This window comes from Euleptes europaea, chromosome 1 (genome assembly GCF_029931775.1).
Source record: "Euleptes europaea isolate rEulEur1 chromosome 1, rEulEur1.hap1, whole genome shotgun sequence".
NCBI lineage: Eukaryota > Metazoa > Chordata > Lepidosauria > Squamata > Sphaerodactylidae > Euleptes > Euleptes europaea.
In genome coordinates this window covers 16,815,879-16,836,366 of record NC_079312.1, presented here as the reverse complement: position 1 = coordinate 16,836,366, position 20,488 = coordinate 16,815,879, and the positions used below count along the sequence as shown (strand labels likewise).

The 20,488-nt window shown below is 46.1% G+C and overlaps 2 protein-coding genes across 2 annotated transcripts; one reads left to right on the top strand and one right to left on the bottom strand.

Annotated features, from left to right (window-relative positions):
• Positions 1-1,330: 1,330 nt before the first annotated feature.
• LOC130474163 (zinc finger protein OZF-like) lies at positions 1,331-7,074 on the bottom strand. The gene is made up of 5 exons (XM_056845709.1): positions 7,004-7,074; positions 5,856-5,957; positions 5,063-5,164; positions 3,874-3,975; positions 1,331-2,721 (listed from the first exon to the last, which is right to left on the bottom strand). The coding sequence occupies exons 1-5, from the start codon at positions 7,014-7,016 to the stop codon at positions 1,340-1,342; spliced, it is 1,701 nt and encodes a 566-aa protein (XP_056701687.1). The 5' UTR covers positions 7,017-7,074; the 3' UTR covers positions 1,331-1,339.
• A 4,587-nt stretch (positions 7,075-11,661) lies between these two features.
• On the top strand, positions 11,662-20,465 carry LOC130472613 (zinc finger protein 436-like). Its single transcript, XM_056843989.1, has 6 exons — positions 11,662-11,682; positions 14,258-14,540; positions 15,835-16,265; positions 16,899-17,019; positions 19,183-19,542; positions 19,918-20,465. The coding sequence occupies exons 1-6, from the start codon at positions 11,662-11,664 to the stop codon at positions 20,463-20,465; spliced, it is 1,764 nt and encodes a 587-aa protein (XP_056699967.1).
• The last annotated feature ends 23 nt before the right edge of the window (positions 20,466-20,488 follow it).

Sequence of the window (20,488 nt, the reverse complement as noted above, 5' to 3'; positions counted from 1 at the left end):
TTTTGAGCTAAACACTATCAGATGTAACAACAAATAAATATACCTTTATTAAATAATGTGCACAATGGTATTTAAAAAGTCAGGGCCTAAAATACAGGCTTTCTAAAAACCACAAATATTGAACGGTATTTGTATTTGTTTTTTTATGTTTTGTTATAAAAATTAATAAAAATTTATATAAAAAAATATTACAAACACATACACAGTTGATGCTAGTAACAAAACTGTAAGTAACAAAAATAAAACAAAGTAACAAAAATAAAAGCCTTTTAGAGGCCTTCCTCAGTGGTCATACATACACAATTCTACAATACACATCCTGGCATATAACAAACATTGTTCAAGATAAGAAAAAAAATATAAAAACTTTTTGGAAGGAGAAAAAAAATCCAATTAGTATTACCTAAATTAACAATACAACAATTTTATTAAAAAAATTAAACAATATTGAAATTACATGTTTATCTTTTATTCTATGTGGCTTTGTTTAAAATATAGTTAGTCCCTGTGTCCTATCACATAGCTTTCAGCTCACACCTGGGTAAAGATGACACAATATATTAAAAAATCTTAAGTTATAAGTTTTTAAGTTTTTTTCTCCTTCCAAAAGGCTTTTATATTTTTTTCTTATCTTGAACAATGTTTATGTATATGCCAGGATGTGTAGAACTGTATATGTATGATCACTGAGGAAAGCCTCTAAAAGGCCCAAACGCATCTGGTCAGATTTTGTTACTAGCATCAACTGTGTGTTTGTAATATTTGTTACCATTCAATATTTGTGATTGTTAGGAAGCCTGTATTTTAGACCCGGTGTTTTTAAACCCCATTGTGCACATTATATAATAAAAGTATATTTTTAGTTGTTGTATCAGATAGTGTTTAGCTCAACCCCTTTAGCTCCCTCTTACTTTTAATTTGAATTCTTCCCTTTTTTTCTTGAGTGTTTTTCAGGATAAATATGTACCAAAAAACTATGCTTCCAGATAGGAATTTGCTCCTGCCAGAGGTAGTCTTTGCCCCTTCCATTTTCTCTGCTGGAGCAAACAGTATCTCCGGAGGGCTGCACTGAATCCGGAAATGGGCAGGGGAAGGGGAGAAGAGATTGCAGCGGGAAAGAGGGTTAACACCTTTTGCTAGTAGCAATCCAAATCAGCCTCCTCCACAGCTGCCATTGGGTGAAAATTTAAAAGAGATGCATCAAGGACCTTCTAGTCTTGTTTGGTTCAGCTGTGAGCCAACATCATGCACTAGTTCCTGTGTACCACACTAACACATTTGTCTCTAACAACGTATGTTCCATTGTCATTATCAGACCATTCCCCCACAATTCCATTCTTTACGGTTTCGCTCCCATATGAGTTCTTTCGTGCTTGTTAAGGATCGTCCTTCTAATGAAGCCTTTCCCGCAATCCGAACATTTAAACGGCTTTTCCCCGGTATGGGTTCTCTCGTGCACAATGAGGCTGGAACTCTGATTGAACCCCTTCCCGCAGTCCGAGCATTTATACGGCTTCTCTTCTGTGTGGATCCTTTCGTGGCGGATGAGGCTCGATTTGTCACTGAAGCTTTTCTCGCAGGCTGAGCAGCTGTACGGCTTCTCACCCGTGTGGATCCTCTCGTGCTTGATCAGGCTCGACCGATCACTAAAACTCTTGCCACAGTCTGAGCATTTGAAGGGCTTCTCTCCCGTGTGGGTCCTCTCATGGTTTGTCAGGTTTGATTTCCTGTTGAAACTCTTCCCACAAAACGAGCAGTCATAGGGTTTTTCTCCAGTGTGGGTCCCCTCGTGCCTTATGAGGTGCGATCGGCTACTGAAGCTTTTCCCGCAGTCCGAGCACTTAAACGGTTTCACTCCCGTGTGTATCCTTTCGTGGGTGAGAAGATGAGACCTCCGTACAAAGCTTTTCCCACAGGTCGAGCACTTGTATGGTTTGTCTCCTCTGTGAGCCCTCTCGTGTTTATTAAGACTTGATTTATCGCTGAACCGTCGTCCGCAATGGGAACAGTTGTACGGTTTTTCTCCTGTGTGGATTCTCCTGTGTATGACGAGGCTGGAATTCTGATTGAACCCTTTCCCGCAGTCGGGGCACTTGAACGGTTTCAGACCAGTGTGCTTCATCTCGTGGATAAGAAGGTTCGATCTCTGAACAAAGCCCTTCCCGCAGACAGCGCAACCGTAAGGTTTCTGCCCCAAGTGGATTCTCTCATGCGCAAGGAGACTGGAGCTCTGAATGAACCTTTTGCCACACTCAGAGCATTTATAAGGTCTCTGTTCTCGGTGGATTCTCTGGTGCCGAACCAGGGTCGAACTCTGGTTGAACCTTTTGCCACACTCCAAGCATTTGTAAGGTCGCTGTTCTGTGTGGCTTCTCTCGTGCCTGATGAGGCTGGAACTCTGGTTGAACCTTTTCCCGCACTGCGAGCAACTGTAGGGTTTCTCCCCGGTGTGTTTCCTCTTATGCCTAATCAAGCTGGACCCGTCGCTGAAGCTGTTCCCACACTCAGAGCACCGGAATGGCTTTTCTCCCGTATGGATCCTCTCATGGGTGCGAAGGTTGGATCTTTTCATAAAGCTTTTCGCACAGCGCGAGCATTTGTGCGGCTTCTCTGCTGCATTCTGTGTTTCTTGTTTGATAAGATTCGGGTTAACGCTGATGCTTTTCCCAAACCCTGAGTAATATGGAGTTTCTGCCACATGGATTCTTTCACAGCCATCTCCTGTGGGAGAAAACAGAGAGCCAGGACATTATACCAGCATCGTCAAAACTCTCCAGTCAAAAAGACAGAGTCCTCTGTCTGCCAGTAGGTTAGGGAAACAGGGCCACCCACAGACAAGGTTAGGGTTAGGGGACTCCCCAATATTCAGGGGACTCCCCAAGAATGAACAAAAATATTTATTTGTAAATCTTTTTTAAAATGAAGCACATCTATCAACATTGATTATCATATTCAAATGGAACCTCCAAGTTCCGAGAAAGAATACCAGCCAACCTGTGTGGTAAAGCGCTTATGAGTGTCAGTCTAGGATTTGGGTGACCTGGGTTCAAATCCCTGTTCTGCCATAGAAGCTTGCTGGGTGACCATGAGCCAGTTACACACTCTAAGCCTAACCTACCTCACAGGGTTGTTGTGAGGATAAAACGGAGGAGAGCTCTGTATGCTTCCCTGAGCATCTTGGAGGAAAGGCAGGATGAAAATGTAAAAGACAGATGTAGTACCTGTTACTGGGAACAAACAGCAGAGGAAGGCTTCAGGCCCAGCTTACTGACTAGAATTTCATCCCATCCTTCCCCGGGGGGGGGAGTGGAACGGAGAAGGGGAGACATGGTTTCCCACACACACGAACTTTATCCTCACAACAGCCCAGTGAGGTAGATAAGGCCGGGAGACAGCGAGTGGCCCATTTGACACAGTTCTATGGCTCAGAGGTAGAGCATCTGCTTGGCATGTAGAAGGTCCCAGGTTCAATACCTGGCATCTCCGGCTGAAAGGACCAGGTGATGTGAAAAACCTCAATTAAGTCCCTGGAGAGCCTCTGCCAGTCAGAGTAGACAATACTGACCTTGATGAACCAAGGGTCTGATTCAGTACAAGGCAGGTTCATGCGTGTGTACTCAGAACCAAGATCCTCCAAATTCAATGGAAGTACATAGGTAAGCCTACAATAGATTGCCACCTCTGCGAGTTCCATGAAAGAGTAGGAGTTTGGACTGGATCCAGCATTATTACCACTGCACCATACGGACACCGGTGAGAAGGATGTGGGCAGCCGTTGTTGGGGACTAGACAGACCCTTGGCTCGATCCAGCATCTGCAGCGCTTCCACTTGACAAAACGGTGCTAGTCCCTGTGAGTGGGCTAGTCTCTCACCTGAGTGGGCTCTGTGGAATATTTTGCTTCCCTCTGATCCTGGGCGATATGGAACACACGGCTCCTCTTCCTCCTCCAGCTTCACGATCACATCAGGAAGCTCTGCGCAGAAGGCAGGGGGGGTTTTTGTAAAAAAAAGCAAAGGTCTGAAAAATTATTCCAGGGGCAGGGGAACCAATTTCAGTGCAAACCCCCAAATGTTTCCTGATGTCTCACAGCTGACCTGCGTTATGCCTCCCAAGTGGCAAAGCCTAGCTCTGTTTGTGTAGAATCATAGAGTTGGAAGGGACCACGAGGGTCATCTAGTCTAACCCCCTGAACAATGCAGGAAATTCACAACTACCTCCCCCCCAAACCCCCAGTGACCCATACTCCATGCCCAGAAGATGGCCAAGATGCCCTCCCTCTCATCATCTGCCCAAGGTCATAGAATCAGAGAACTCTGATGGCTCCTTCCGAGGAGGAGGAGAAGAGTTGGTTTTTATATGCCGACTTTCTCTACTACTTAAAGAAGAATCAAACAGGCTTACAATCACCTTCCCTTCCCCTCCCTACAAGACACCTTGAGAGATAGTTGGGGCTGAGAGAGCTCTAAGAGAACTGTGACTAGGCCAAGGTCATCAAGCAGGCTTCATGTGTAGGGGTAGGGAAACCAACCTGGTTCACCAGATTAGCATCCAGCACTCATGTGAAGGAGCGGGGAATCAAACCTGATTCTCCATATTAGGGTCCACTGCTCTAAACCACTGCTCTTAGTCACTACACCACTCTGGCTCTCAAGGAAGGTTGGAGGGGCGGGAAATCCTGACAGGGACGGAGATCCACCTGGTTGGTCTGGTGTCTAACTCTTGTCCTCTGTCTTCCTCCATCCTCTCTAGCTGTTGGTGAGGAGAGGAAGAACACAGAATATATAAATGGCTAAGGAGAAAGATAACTCATAAAAGCGGGAAATTGTATGATTTCATGGGGATCGATTTTTAAAATAAAAAAGTTGTCAGGAAAATAGGATTTAATGAACAACAACAAAAGGAAAAGGCCAAACCAGAAGCTTTTTTGTCACTGAGAAGCAGCCCTGCCAGATTCCTGTCAGCAGGCAGCCGTCCATATCTTGGATAGGGACCGCTGCATTCTCTCTCACAAGGGAAGTTTAACCCAGCCCTTCGTCCCCACATTCTTTATGTTCCCTCACCTGAGCCATACTCTGTTGGGATCTCCCTTTCCTTTGAAACAGGCTCTGGAATCCATGGATCTCCCCCATGGACCACCTCAGATTTGGGAACAGCAAATCCTGCTGAAGGAAGGAAAGAAACAGGCTTCGTCAAAAGGAATTTGGTCCCCTACCTGTTGCATGTTAATCATTCTCTGATTCTAGAGTAGCCAAAGCTCTTTTTTGTGTTAGAAACAGAGAAAATATTTTTATTTTAATACTGATCATCAGGTTGTACAAATAGCGTTTGCCGTGAGGGAAGAGAAAAACCATCTCCCAAGGTGTATGAGAACTAGAGGTTAGACTGTGAGACCTGGGTTCAAATCCCCGCTTGGTCATGAAGTATCCATGACTCAGTTACTCCCACTCAGCCTAACACCATGGTGCCGCTCAGTCTACCTCTGCAAGCTTCCAACACCAGCAAACCAGGCAATTCCTTAATGTTTGTGGTCTAACAGCCTGGGCTAGCCTGATCTCATCATATCTCAGAAGCTACGTGGGGTCAGCCCTGGTTAGTACTTGGACTGCAGACCTCCAAGGAATACCAGGGTCGCTATGCAGAGGAAGGCAATGGCAAACCATCTCTGCTAGTCTCTTGCCTTGAAAACCCTATTGGGTCACCATAAGTCGGCAGCAACTTGACGGCACTTTACATACACAACAGCCTCGCCTAGCAAACATTCAGACTCAATGAACAAAGGTGTGGTTGACCTTGCAGGAAAATAAATAAATAAGAATCATTAATGGAGTACAATGCAATGGCTCCATCCCTCACCTGAGCAGGTACCCGCAAAGGTCTCACTTTCCTCTGATCCTTGGTTATTTGGCAGCCAGGGTATCTCTTCTTCTTCTAGCTTTATCACCACAGGAGGAAAGTCTGATGAGGAGAAAGTAAAGTAAAGATGTTTGAAAAATAAGACACTGAGAAATTGTATTTTATTGTGTTTTGTTGCTGTTTGTATTGCAAGCCGCCTTGAATTCTTGTAAGGTACAAAGGAGGGTAACAAATAAATATTTTAAATAAACAAATAATAAAATAAATAAGAATATCTTGTTAGTAGAGGAAGACCCCCACCCCCCAGTTTGCACACACAAATCTCTGCAAAGGGTCTAGTAGATTCCCTTATGTCTGCAAAACCCAAACCACCCTGCAAGACAGAGATAACAACCCACAGGTTCATTAATTATATAAACAAATTCACAGTGTAATTCCAATGCAGAATTACACCAGTGTAAGCGCAAGAAAACAAGTGGATTTAGGCTGTAGTAACTCTTCGAAATTAAATAAAAAGATTAAATATGAGAAGACAAGAGTCACTGGAAAAGACAATAATGCTAGGAAAAATTGAAGGCAGCAGGAAAAGAGGAAGACCCAACATGAGATGGATTGACTCAATCAAGGAAGCCATGGCCCTCAGTTTGCAAGCCCTGAGCAAGGCTGCTAATGATAGTGCATTTTGGAGGACATTGATTCATAGGGTTGCCATAAGTCAGAAGCAACTTGACAGCACATAACACACAGGCTAGAACAGCTCTGCATAGGACTGCATCGGAAGAGCCAAAGCTTTCACATTGTTTTCAATAACATTTCAGCAAAAGGTACAATTAACTCAACCTCTAAAGCTTGTCTAAATATATCCACTGGGGCATCAGGACCCTTAGGAAAGAGGTCTTCTGTATTACTGGAGTTTCGACAGAGCAAAATAAATGTGTGTGTGCACACGTGTATGGGAAAGGGCAGGAAGTCTGGCGGGTGAAACGCATCTCTGTACAAACAAGCATAATGTACCCCAGGCCACATGACAGTGGGCAATTCCCCCCCACACACACACAATACCATCCCTGACAACCGCGCTTTACTTTCTCCCCCACCTTCTCGGCATGCCAATTTATAATCCAAAACTACAAGGCAGGAACCCTTACCCAATGAAGCCATGTTGCTGTGATAATCCCACTAGGATAAAACGCACTCAAAAATTCATGGATCGGGATTCAGCATCTCTTTCTTTGTGGAAAACCCCACCATGTCCTCCAAATCTGACCAGGCAGGCCTTGAAAGAAGAGAAAATGTGTCCATCCATTTCTGCTAAAGAAGACGTACTACTAGGCATTTTTTCAAAACTGCAAAGTGCTATATGTTTGGCTTCAGACAACACAACACCCTGGGAAGTTGATCATCACTGCACCAGTTTCACAAAGGAGGAAACCAAGGTGCTGATGATATATGACCACTGGCTCATCTTACGAGGTATTGCCTTCTCTGACAAGCAGTTGTTTCTGAAAAGAGTTCTTTCCTACAGCCTCAATCAGAGAAAGGAAGGATTGAACTTGGGAATGTTCAGTCTGGAGAAGGGGAAGTTGAAGGGGGACATGATTGCTCTCTTTAAATATTTGAAGGGCTGTCACTTAGAGCAGGGCAGGGAGCTGTTCCTGTTGGCAGAAGAACAGGACTCACAATAATGGGTATACGTTACGGGCAGAAAGACATTAGGAACACCTTTTTACAGTAAGAGTAGTTCAGCAGTGGAATCGGCTGCCTAGGGAGGTGGTGAGCTCCCCCTCACTGGAAGTGATACTATAATTATGAACCTGAGACCATCCATTTGCAAAGCCCATACTGAACGACTGAGCTGTGACTCTGGTCTTGGTCAATGGAGATTCGGGCCACGCTTGGTTTCCCTTCCCTGCTTCTGAATGCTGATAACAGGACAATCACGTGCAAAGACAGGTGGGGCTCCTGCGTTTTCAACAAGCCGATTTCTGCAGGGGTTCCTTTCTATGCAGGGTCTCAGGAAGGCTGGCCTTCTCAGCCCTGTTACTTGAGATCCTTTTTTAAAAAATTTGAGTTGCTGCTGATGGATCCTGAGATCTTTGGCATCCACAGCTGGTGTTTCAACCACTGAGTTATAGGCCCTTCCAAAGGTGTACCTGCCAAGAGTGGTGGTTGCTGGATTTGGGAGGCACTTAAGTAGAGGGGTCTTAATAGCCCCCCACTTTAATCAAAACAGCATTTGGGAATTTATGTATTTTTCAAATTTATAACCTAAGGACAGTGGTCTCTGAATGTTCTGGGGCCACTATATGAACGCGAAAATAAAAGGGAGTCTTTAAAGACTAACAAGATGCTATTCTAGCTCAGGGGCAGGCAACCCCTGGCATGGGTGCTGACAGTAGCAAACCAGACTATTTTGCTTGGGCACCCAGAGCCAGATTTCTGCCCAAGCAACTGAGGCTCTGGAAGTGCTGCTGGGGTGAGAAGGCAATAGGCACAGCTCATGCCCGTGGTGTAGTGGCTAAGAGTGGCAGACTCTAATCTTGAGGACCGGGTTCGATTCCCCACTCCTCCACATGAAGCCAGCTGGGTGACCTTGGGCCAGTCACAGTTCCCTCAGAACTCTCTCAGCCCCACCTACCTCACAAGGTGCCTGTTGTGGGAAGGGGAAGCAAAGGTGATTGTAAGCCGCTTTGCGACTCCTTACGGCAGAGAAAAGCAGGGTATTAAAAACCAACTCTTCTTCTTTTTCACCTCTCAAACCTGCACATCTACCAGCTAAGTCCAAGAGAACTCCCAGAGATGCTGGCAGTCCTCCTGGGGGCTTAAAATTGCAGTCTAACCCCCCCCCCCCCCACAGAGCTTGGGTAAAAAAAAGGTTGTATACTCATGCTCAGGAATACAAACTTGTCTTTAATACATTACCAGGCTGCCGCAGACAAACATGAAGACCCCCCATAATTATTATCATGTAAAACAATGAGCTTGCAAGACCTGAGCAAGGCTACTAATGATAGGATGTTTCAGAGGTCACTGATTCATACAGTCACCATAAATCAGAAGTAGCCTGATGGCAGGTAACACTCACAAATGATAAATATTGTATTAGCATGGATCTATTAGGTCAGGAAAACGCCCGATTCAGTAATCTTGCTAAAGTTCAGCAGGCTGGCTCTGGGTGAGAGACTCCTCCCCACTCCAGGTCCCCCGCCATGTATGCCATCCTGCGTTTCGTAATGGAAGAACAACAGGACAGAAGAAGAGTTGGTTTTTATATGCCGACTTTCTCTACCGCTTAAGGGAGACTCAGACTGCCTTACAATCCCCTTCCCTTCCCCACAACAGACACCCTGTGAAGCAGGTGGGGCTGAGAGAGCTGCGACTAGCCCAAGGGCACCCAGCTGGCTTCGTGTGGAGGAGTGGGGAAACCAACCCAGTTCACCAGATTAGCCTCCGCCACTCATGTGGAGGAGTGGGGGATCAAACCCGGTTCTCCAGATCAGACTCCACCGCTCCAAACCACCGCTCTTAACCCACTACACCATGCTGGCTGTATTTATTGCTGACCTAAGGAGAACACTGCTGGATCAACCAGAGGCACATTTGATCCAGCATGCTGGTTCCCACAACAACCCACCAGATGTCTCCGAAGGTGTACAAGGAGGGGCGCACAGACCAAAGCGTCCACCTGCTGTTGTCCCCAAACTGGCATCCAGAGCAACATGGCCCCAGAGCAGGGAGGCTCTACCTAGCCCCTGTGGCTAACAGCCATTGAGGGATCTATCCTCCATGAAAGCCCCTAGCCCAAGGGTGTCAAACTCATATGTTAGGAGGGCCGGGTATGATATAAATGTCACTTGGTCGGGCCGGCCAGATCAGGACGGGAGGGGGGAGTGACTGCCTCGGCTGGCAAGCAGGCCAGATAAGAGCTCCCAAGACGCCCCTGCCCTAGCCCCTTTTCAAAGCCCACTGATCTTGTGGACCGCAATACATCCTGAGGCAGCGAGTTCCACATACCGATGACGCATTACGTCTTTAGAAGCTCCCCTGCCCCTTGTAGGCATATTCTGCAGCAGCCTACCTACCGCTGAAAGGGACTTGCAGCCAGATTGCACTGGGAGGGGGTTGTATGGAGCTGGGGTTGGAATTAAATCAAAAGGGTTCCCCTCTAGGCATTAGGAAGAGTTTTCTAACACTTAGCACGGTTCCTCAGTGGAACAGGGGGTAAGTTCTCCTTCCCTGGAGGTTTTTAAGGCTAGATGGCCATCTGTCAGCAAATGCTGATTCTATGACCTTAGGCAGATGAAGGAGGGCATGTTGGCCATCTTGTGGGCATGGAGTAGGGGTCATTGGGGGTGAATGGGAGGCTGTTATGAATTTCCTGCATTGTGCAGGGGGTTGGACTAGATGACCCTGGTGTTCCCTTCCAGCTCTAGGATTCTGCAAGCCCGGCGGAGGCAATCTCTCCCTCCTCCGTTTCTCTTACCGCTTCAGCAGTTCGTCCCCTTGCAGAGTTGACTCCTCGGGGGTCGCTCCTCTTCCTCCTCTCTGCAGCTTCCAAAAGACCTTCCCCGCCCACCTTCTGCACTTGCAATGTCAAAACGCCGAAAAGGCTTTGCACTTCGCGTGGATTAAATTCAAAGCAGCATGCATGCATGCATACCCCCGGATCCTTATTCGGAGTCTCTAAACCGGATTCACCCAGGAGCTTGCACTGGGTTTTCCTTTTTAAGGGTCAAGAAAATCCAACCTTTTTAATGCCTCGTTCTGATTACGACAATGCAACGGAATGGTGAATCCGCATTAAGTGATGCCCATCATGCACCCAAAAAAAAAAGGGGGGGACTCCTTGTTAATTTAAGGATCCGGATTAAGCTTTTTAGGAAAACTGCATTTCAGGAAGCTCAGCCTCCCCTTTATTGCTTATTCAGGCGGCTTTTGCTTTGTTTTCCGCTTCCTATCACGTGAGTGAAGCCAAGCCCTAGACCTGGCAAAGCAAGCCCTGCTAAGATGCTGCTTGAGCACATGGATGGCTGGGATGGGGGGGGGCATGGCAACCCCCTACCCTTGACCCGGAAGGCCGTTCACACAGTTCATGGGACTGGAAGGTCACACAGCGAGAAGTTATTTTCAGGGCTGCTGGCTTTTGCAATAGCCCTGCTAACCCTCCCTATGCCAACAGATTGATCAGCAGGGGAGAAGGGAAAATGTGAATTTCTGCTGGATATAACAGTGGAGTTAGTCACTGATTTCTGATCATGTCTAGGGGAGATCTGGATAACAATCTGCTGCACAGCAGTTTACCTTGGTATCGGTGCATTTATTAACACGTTCTTACCCTGCCTTTCAGCACAACTTTGTATAACAACATACAAAAAATGGCAACTGAAAGGCGGGTTGCCAGGTCTCTCCTGGCCACTGGCGGGGGGGGGGGTAGTCTTTTGCAGTGGTTGAAGGATATCCACAAGGAGTTTCCCCTAAACATTACTTGCTTGCTGTGGCCCCACCCTCCACAGCAGGAGTTTTTTTTAAATCCTAGATCATTATAGTGTTATAACAGTCTATTGCAACAATTTACCAGTTTCCAGCTTTCCATTTAAACAAAAAATTAGTCTCTGTCCTTTTTTGTTGCCAAGTTATAAGGGGAAAGGTGCAGTCTGGACCTTTGCCCTTATGCCTCTGCAATGAAAAGGGCCAGATCCTTCCATTTTAAAAAAATGTGAGTACTAGTTGAGTGAAGCAATAGACTGTTACAGTGCCACAGAGATCTAACAGTTCCTGATTTATTTTTTAAGACAGAGGGGGAGAAATGGTAGTCGTGGAGACTGGGGTAAGAAGAATAGCGCCAATGTGGATGGAACTTGCCAAAGATATGCACATTTTCCCATCCACACTTTCCAGAGGCACTTCGGCTGCAAAACGTTGTACCATGCCAGGTTTGGAAAAGTTTGCAACAAAGCAGGGGAAAACACCAAACAGGGCAAATAATAGACGGCTACATGCCCTTGAAGACAGCGCTGCTCTAAGGAAGATAAGGTGAAGCAAAAAAAAAAAAGCCTCTGGTCTCTTTTAGACACACCTCTCTTGTTTATGGATGAGCTGGCAGAGAACAAAATCAGGTGCAAGGACAGGACCCCAATGAAAATGCTTCCCGGGTTCCTCCATCCAGCATGGGCTCCATCAGAGGAATCCTGCTACTAAGACTTCTTACTGGTAACATGCCCTGACCTGGATGGCCCAGGCTAGCCTGATCTCGTCAGATCTCAGAAGCTAAGCAGGGTCAGCCCTGGGTAGTATTTGGATGGGAGACCACCAAGGAATACCAGGGTTGCTGTGCAGAGGAAGGCACTGGCAAACCACCTCTGTTAGTCTCTTGCCATGAAAACCCCAAAAAGGGGTCGCCATAAGTCGGCTGCGACTTGACCGCACTTTACACACACACACTGGTAACACAGTGTCTGGGCTGTGGCGCATGAACAGATGAAGCTGCCTTACACTGCCTTACCTTTGATCCATCAAAGTCAGTATTGTTTACTCAGACTGGCAACAGCGGCTCTCCAGGGTCTCAGGCAGAGGTCTTTCACATCACTTGCTGCCTGGATCTTTAACTGGAGATGCTGGTGAAGGGGATTGAACCGGGACCTTCTGCGTGCAAAGCAAACGCTCTATCACTGAACCAGTCCCTTCCTTCCACCTCCTGCAGGTGAAAGCTTCTCTGTACAAACAAACAACACCCTCCCAGCACACAGAAAATTAGACTGTCCAGGAAAAATTAAGACTGTCAAGGGCTGTAGCCTAGCCTTCTTCCAGTGGCCAAAGCTGACCTCTTGTCGCTGAATATCAGTTGTAATAGCAGATCTCCAGCTAGTACCTGGAGGTTGGTGCCGGATTTGGTGCCCAACTCTCTTGGGCCCCCCAAAAATTTTTAAAGGAAAAGCAACAACCTGGATGTACATTTCCAAAATATGAGATAAGAAAACAAATAAAATAAAACCTACATACAGCAACAGTGTTTTGTGTTGTGTAGGCTCCTATTATGTAAGTAATGGGCCCCGCAATTACTTTGATAAAAGACATATTTTGTTATGTGCAAATTGCTTTAGATACCTATTAGGTCCATAAATTACCATATAGCATATATTCAACACAAAAAACAGCCGCAATTTGTTGTTGACAAAGGACAGCTGGGCATATAAAGGGCCCCATTACCTTCAATAGCTTAGGGCCTCATCAAACCTAAATCCGGCCCTGGCCAACCCTACTCGGTGTTTTAGGACTGAAATTTCTTACGCAGCAGGGTGGGGTGAGAATTGCAAAGAAGCGACGCTATAGCCCACTGGTTCCCAACCAGGGGTCCACGGACCCCCAGGTGTCCGCGAGAACTAAATTAAGGTCCGAGAAACAAAGTTATAAACCCATACTAAATTAATATTTTCAATTAAAAGTTCTCTATTATAAAAATATATTCAAGTATTATTCTAAGTTTAATGTTTAACTAACAGTTATGATTAAAGTTTATTTTCAAATTCTCAGAATTTTTATTTTGAACCTTGGGGGTCCCTGCACCGAACAAAAAAGTCCTAGTGGCCCCTGGTCAAAAAAAGGTTGGGAACGAGATGGCGAAACTTACTGCTTATATTAACCAGACTGATAATGTACAATTTTGGGGGGAGTGGGAGATGGGGAGAATTCACTGTGAAAAACATTTTTTTGATGGGTCATTTTAAAGGATACTCTTTGATTTAATCCCTCACGTTTATTTGGTATAGTGATAGTAGGATGATTACAGGTATATTAACTAGATTAAGATACTTATAAAATAACTGAGTAGAGGGGGATTATACTGTTAGCAAAAGTATATACGATTTAATTTTGGGCAGAAGAGAGTGAAGGGAAGTCAATTTTTTTATGTTATCTTTTAGAGTAGAAAATTTAGAAAAATTAGACAATTTCATAGATTGTTATTGTTATTGTTTCATAGATTGTTATTGTTATTGTTAAAGTATTGATGGAAATTGATTTATAATGTATAAAATGAGAAAACAATAAAAAAATTTATTAAAAAGAAAGAAAAAGGTTGGGAACCACTGCTTATAGCCCAGGGCGCGCCTGTGCCTTTCTAGAAAGCCTTCCCCTTCAGCTCTGTTGCATAGAAGTGTGGGGAGTGGACTGCTGGTGGTTTCGCAGGAGCGGGGGGGGGGGGGAAGCACTCTGCACATGCTCAGGGACAATTGCATCTGCATTAGTACTGAACGCTGACTTTGCAGAGCCGGGTCCTGCACCGAAGATGATGCCGTGGAGGCGACGGGGGTGGGGTGGGACACTCTGATTTCCCCTCGGCACAAGCCAGACCCGGTTTTCCCTATTCCCCAGGCACCCTTTCCCACGCCTCCCTCCTCCTGCAGCCGTGCAAACGCTTAGCTTGCCCGGGGCCGTCACATGATGGGAAGCGGAAAAAAGAAACAAGCCTTAAAACTAACCTTCCCCCTGAAAACAAAACTGCAGGCGGACGTGGGTTCCCTTGCCTGGAAAACTGCATTAAAAGAGAGAAAGAAATCCCCATTTGCTTTGGAGACGCGTTTAGACAGGCGCCAGTGGATTCGGATTTGGTGAAAGCGGAGGAGAAGCGCCTGGAGCCAACAGGGATCGATCTCCCGTCTCGGCTGGAAGACCTGAGCTTTGCGGCTGGTAAGGAGCAGGGCGGGGGATGGGATGATGGTGCTCGTCTCATTTTATCCCATCCCTGGTCCATGTTGGGATCTTGTTTTTACAACAATCCTGTAAGGTAGGGCAGGCTAAGAAAAAGAGAGAGACTGACTCAAGGTCCCCTTATGTTGTGCCTGAGTAATCATGCCTGCATCACTGTTCAGACATGCACGCAAGCGTAGCGCCTAGAAACGTTACTCCGATAGATCTGATCAAGAATAACGCCCTGGAGATCAGGAAATTACTTTACAGCTATGCAATTTAATGGTATGCCAGTTTAACAGTACAAAGCTGGGATCAAAATCTCTCCAGCCAGAAGCAAGAGAGAGAATCGCACCTTGCCGTTCTCCAAGCATCAAGCTTTATACATTTCTAACAATGGATTTCAATACGATACAATCCCGCTTGTTCCCATAGATGTCATTCTTGGCAACTGAGATCAACAAGTAATTCTGCAAAGCAAAGTCTTTTGCCGGGACACGAAGGTCTTTGGGTGTCACGTAGAAAAGGGGGAAACCTGCACCTGTTTATGTACACGGGGCAGTCTATAATGGCATAGGTAAAATACCTTTATTTGGGGCACTTCACAAGCTACATGCATAAGCCACTGACTCGCAAAAGCCATTAGCTGACAGAAGCTGCTTACAAGCAAAACCACAGAAGCCGCTTCCAGTGCCCCCCCCCCTTTCATATATGGCTAGAAAAGGACCATGAAAACAGCTAAAAAGCTGAACCCCTTACTTAAAAGCCTGGATAAAAAGAAATGTTTTGGTCTGGCATCTAAAGGAGAATAAGGTAGGCATCAAACGAACTTCAAAGGGGAGGGTGTTCCAGAGGTGTGGTGGTCCCACCCTCGAAAATGCCTGGACTGTGGTTGCTATCTGCCTCAACTGTGCACGTGGGGCGTGGAGTGCTTACCTATGTATGAATGGCACTTACTCAAACTGGCTTTCTCTTCCAGCGTGTGATGTGCATTGAGGAATGAAAATGGAGAAAGAGGTTGCACCAAGATCAATTTTTGAGGGGAGTCTGGACGTAGGAGGAAGGGACCTACGTGTTGTCAAGGTTGGTACTGTGAGGGAGTTTCTCTCTGGGCCTGGCCTACAACAAGTTAAACAGGAGCCAGAAGAGGTGTTACAACAGGTTTGGGAAGAGCAATGGCAGGAGCTTCTCAAAGCAGTGGCATCTCCTCCCCCACGAGGTGGAAGTCCATGCCTACTGGAGTCCTCAGGCAGGAGTGAAACTAAAGATTTTCAGCCCTCTGATGGAGCCACAGCTGCCAACCAGAGGCCTAGAGGACACAGGAAGTCCCACAGCCTGCTAGGCCTGAGTGGAGATACTCCGCAGGTCTCTGGGAGGCTGGGACACTCTTCTGGAGAAATGAAAGAAGAGACTGTGGATGAGGACGATGTTAGTTTGGAAATATGGCGGCAGCGGTTCAGGCATTTCTGCTATGAGGAGTGTGAAGGGCCTCGACACGCTTTCGGTCATCTCCAGAAACTCTGCTGTCAGTGGCTGAAACCAGAGAGGCATACCAAGGAGCAGATCCTAGAGCTGCTGATCCTGGAACAGTTCCTGGTCATCCTCCCACAGGAAATGCAAAGCTGGGTGAGGGAACGTGACCCTAAGAGCTGCACCCAGGCAGTGAGCTTGGCAGAGGATTTCCTGATGAGAAGGTCCGAAGAGGCCGAGATGCAGGAGCTACAGGTGAGATGGTTGTCATAATCCCAAGAGGCCTAAAGACAGCTTTTGCATTTCTGACCCTTCCATGCAGAATAACTGGAACTCCTGCTGAGTTTTCTCATAAGATGTTTGACATTGTGTATGGACTCTTTATATAGTTGCTTACACCCAGCAAATTCCCTGAGAATAGGGAATGCTTCTGAACATTCGAGGCTTTATCGCTGGGACCGCGACCAAAATCCTTACCGTGTTACAACCAAGATGTGGGAAAGATGCTAATATTTTGGCTGGCTAGGTCAGGAGTTGTTTGCCGCTCGGGTGGTGCAGGAGGGTATTTTACCCACACTTGTGGCTTTTTCTTTCTAAAGTGCCATGCTCTGAGGGACCTTCACCTGGGAAAGGGAGCCACAAATAAAACCAGTCAGTCATCCACTGCTCTTGATAGCTTCCCACCCACCCCCACCTCCAATGGGGGAAGCCCTCATACCCAGTAAAACTGAGCCATGCAATCTACCCTGTGTAGACTTGGCAGTCTGTCAGGTAATCCTGTGACCCAGTAACGCCTCATCGAATGCTTCAAAATGTAGGATGCACCACTACTTCCAACCCTGACACACCAGCAGCATCTTCTGGATTGTGTTTATATTTCTTTTCTAGGCACTGGTTCCGCTTGAGGGGGAGGAGTTGGAGAATTCGGCCAAGACCGAGCAGCTGCCATTGGGCACTGTGAAGACCGAGCCTATTGGGCAGGACTGTGATGGAGAATCTACCTTGAAGGGTGAGAATTCACAGGCCTAAATTACCAAATGCTGCACAGTTACTCAGTGTGGTGTGCTGGATAAAGTATCAGATTGGGGCTAAGAAAGAGTCAGTCTTCTGAAGGAGTTATCTGCAGTGGCTACTGTAGCTTAAGGACTAAGTAACTCTAAGCAGAGTTGCACCTTTCTATGTCCACTCCAGCCAAAAGGCTTAGAAAGGTGAAACTCTGCTTAGGGTGGCACTTCAGGAGAACAAATTGGGATCTGGGAGAGTGCTGGTTCAAATCCGGCCTCTGCCACAAACTGATCAGGTGGCCCTGAGCAAGCCACCCTGCCTCAGCCTCCTTCTGTAGGTAACAGGAGGATAATAATTCTGGCCTGCCTTAAAGGGATGTTCATTCATTCGTTTATTAGATTTCTATACCGCCCGCCCAAAGCGCAGGGTGATTAACAGTACAATAAATATTACAATACAATAAATATAAATAAATAAATGGGGAGGGGCTGTGGCTCAGTGTTTCGCATGCAGAAGGTCCCAGGTTCAATCCCCGGAATCTCCAGTTGAAAGGGACTAGGCAAGTAGGTGATGTGAAAGACCTCTTCCCTGGAGAGCCGCTGCTGGTCTGAGCAGACAATACTGACTTTGATGGGCCAAGGGTCTGATTCAGTATAAGGCAGCTTCATGTGTTTAAATATCACAAATATTATAAATATCACAATGCTTATTCCAATATTACAGCATTCAACACGATGCGTCAGAGGCATCAAATCATGTGTAAAGAGCTCATTGTGATATATTGTATTGCAGGTGTTATTTTGAATTGTAAATCACCTTGAACGAAGTAACAGAAAAGTTCTATTCAAATGTTACAAATAAAGAGATGAATATACACCTGTCCAAAATGCCTGTGTGAAGCGTTATTCCTCCCAGGCAAATGGATAATCTTCCTTCACCTCCAATCCCTCTTTGCTCCTGGATTGGTTAGGAGAGTTTGTGACAACAGCTTTCTGTGACATAACGTCAGCACAGCCAATCAGTGGTCAGAAACTTCACCATCCAAGGGTTAAGAGTTCTTAGCGTTGATAACGCTACTTCGTTCAAGGTGATTTACAATTCAAAATAACACCTGCAATACAATATACATAACAGGAAAAGAGGGTTAGAAAGGGAAGAGGAAAGCAAGCAAATTCAAATTCTGATTCATTGAATAGCTTTCTGGAGTAGGCTGAGAAGAGATTCCAGGAGACAGAGAACTCAGTTTTATTTATTTATAATATGTTTATCCTGCCTTCCCATAAAACATACATTCAAAGTGGCATACAACCTTCCATTAAAACAATAAACCAATAAAAGCAATAAACTAATAAAAGCAACTGATAATAGTGCAAATGATGAAACAGCTGTTAGAGAAACCAGAAATGGATGACAAAAGATAACAGAGTCAGCATCCATAAAAACCTTCAGTCACAACTGAAATTGGTGATAAAACACTCCACTTAAGTACCTTAGGGCAGTCATAAATAGCACTACGGAGGGCCTGTGAGTAATGCATGCATGCCGGTTCAAAACATCTGGTTTTCGGATCAGTCCGGATATCTGATGTCCGGATAAGTGATATTCAACACGTCCTCTGTAGCTTCTACCTGTTAGCAGTCTAGCTGTTGCATTTTGAATCATTCAAAGCTGGGCAGTCTTCAAGGGCAGCCTCATTGCGGTAGTCCAACATGGACATGTTCAGAGGATACATAAGTAGCCAAATCACACCTCTCAAAGTACAGCCACAATGGACGAAACTGCTAAAACTGGTTAAGGAACTATGTGCCACAGAGGAGATCGAGGAGATCGGCTTCTCCATCTGCTGGCCATGATCTAAAAGAACCTCAGAGACAAGATGGATGAAGGAAGGGTACAGCGTTCACAATTAAGTGAGACACCAGAACATAAGGAGCAGATGGGTGAAGGCGAAATAGGCATGAGGAAGTTGGTGGAGGAGATAGTCTGCTGAAGTAAGAAGGGGCTTTGAAGTAACTTCACAGTCCTTGCCATCAAGACAATAGTACAGAAGGGATTTCAGCTAGTACTTTGGCTGTAGGTTTCTAGTTTCCCGTGTTTTCTGTTTTAATATTTATTTTCCTCACAACGAAGCCTGTTCCACATTACCCTTTTCTGCTTATTCCCATAGAACCCGAGCAGAGTCAGCTTGCTGAAGAAAAGAAAGCCTATCAATGCTCCCAGTGCGGGAAAAGCTTCATGTGGAGATCCCACCTCACGAGGCATGAGAGAACGCACACAGGAGAGAAGTTGTACAGCTGCTCTACCTGTGCAAAAAGCTTTGCTCAGGCATCGCATCTTGCCATCCATGAGAGAACCCATACGGGAGAGAAACCATATAAGTGTACAGGGTGCGGGAAAAGCTTCAACCAGAGTTCAGTCCTCTCACGGCACATGAAGAAACACATGGGGGAGAGAGAGTACAAAGGCCCTCACTGTGGGAAAAGCCAGCGGAAGTCACATCCTCCGAAAAACGTGACGACCCACACGGGTGAGAAATTATATAAATGTTCATGGTGCGAGAAAACCTTCAAGCGAATCTCTCAACTCCCGAAACATGAAAGAATTCATACAGGAGAGAAACCATTTTCGTGTTCGACATGTGGGAAAAGTTTCATCGCTAATTCCGACCTTGCTGTGCATGAGAGAATCCATACGGGGCAAAAACCGTACATATGCTCCTATTGTGGGAGGGGCTTCAGTAACAGCTCAGCTCTTGCCAAACACAAAAGATCCCACACAGGAGAGAAACCATATAAATGTTTGGCCTGTGGGAAGGGCTTCAGTGATACATCAGACCTTACGAAGCATAACAGGACCCATACAGGAGAGAAGCCATACCAATGCTCTGACTGTGATACATCAGACCTTACGAAGCATAACAGGACCCATACAGGAGAGAAGCCATACCAATGCTCTGACTGTGGGAAACGCTTCAGTGACAGCTCACAGCTGGCCAAGCACGAAAGGACCCACGCGGAGGAGAAGCCATATGAATGCTCTGTCTGTGGGCAAGGCTTCCGCGAGAGCTACCGCCTCATTAGACACGAGAGGAACCACACGGGAGATAAGCCGTTCACTTGTGTGACGTGCGGGAAAAGCTTCGTCGACAAATCGGGCCGTGAGAAACACGAGAGGACTCACACAGGTGAGAAACCGTACAGGTGTTCCGTCTGTGGCAGAAGCTTCAGTGAGAGATCGAACCTGATCAGCCATCGCAGAGTCCACACGGGAGTGAAGCCGTACAAGTGCTCCATCTGTGGGAAAAGCTTGAGCCGACGATCACATCTCCTTAACCATTACAAAATACACACGGGAGAAAAACCTTACGAGTGTGCTGACTGCGGCAGGAGCTTCATCCAAAGAACACAGCTTCTCATCCATGAGAAGATCCACATGATGGAAAGTCGATGAAGATTTCCTGTTTTGGGGAAGAT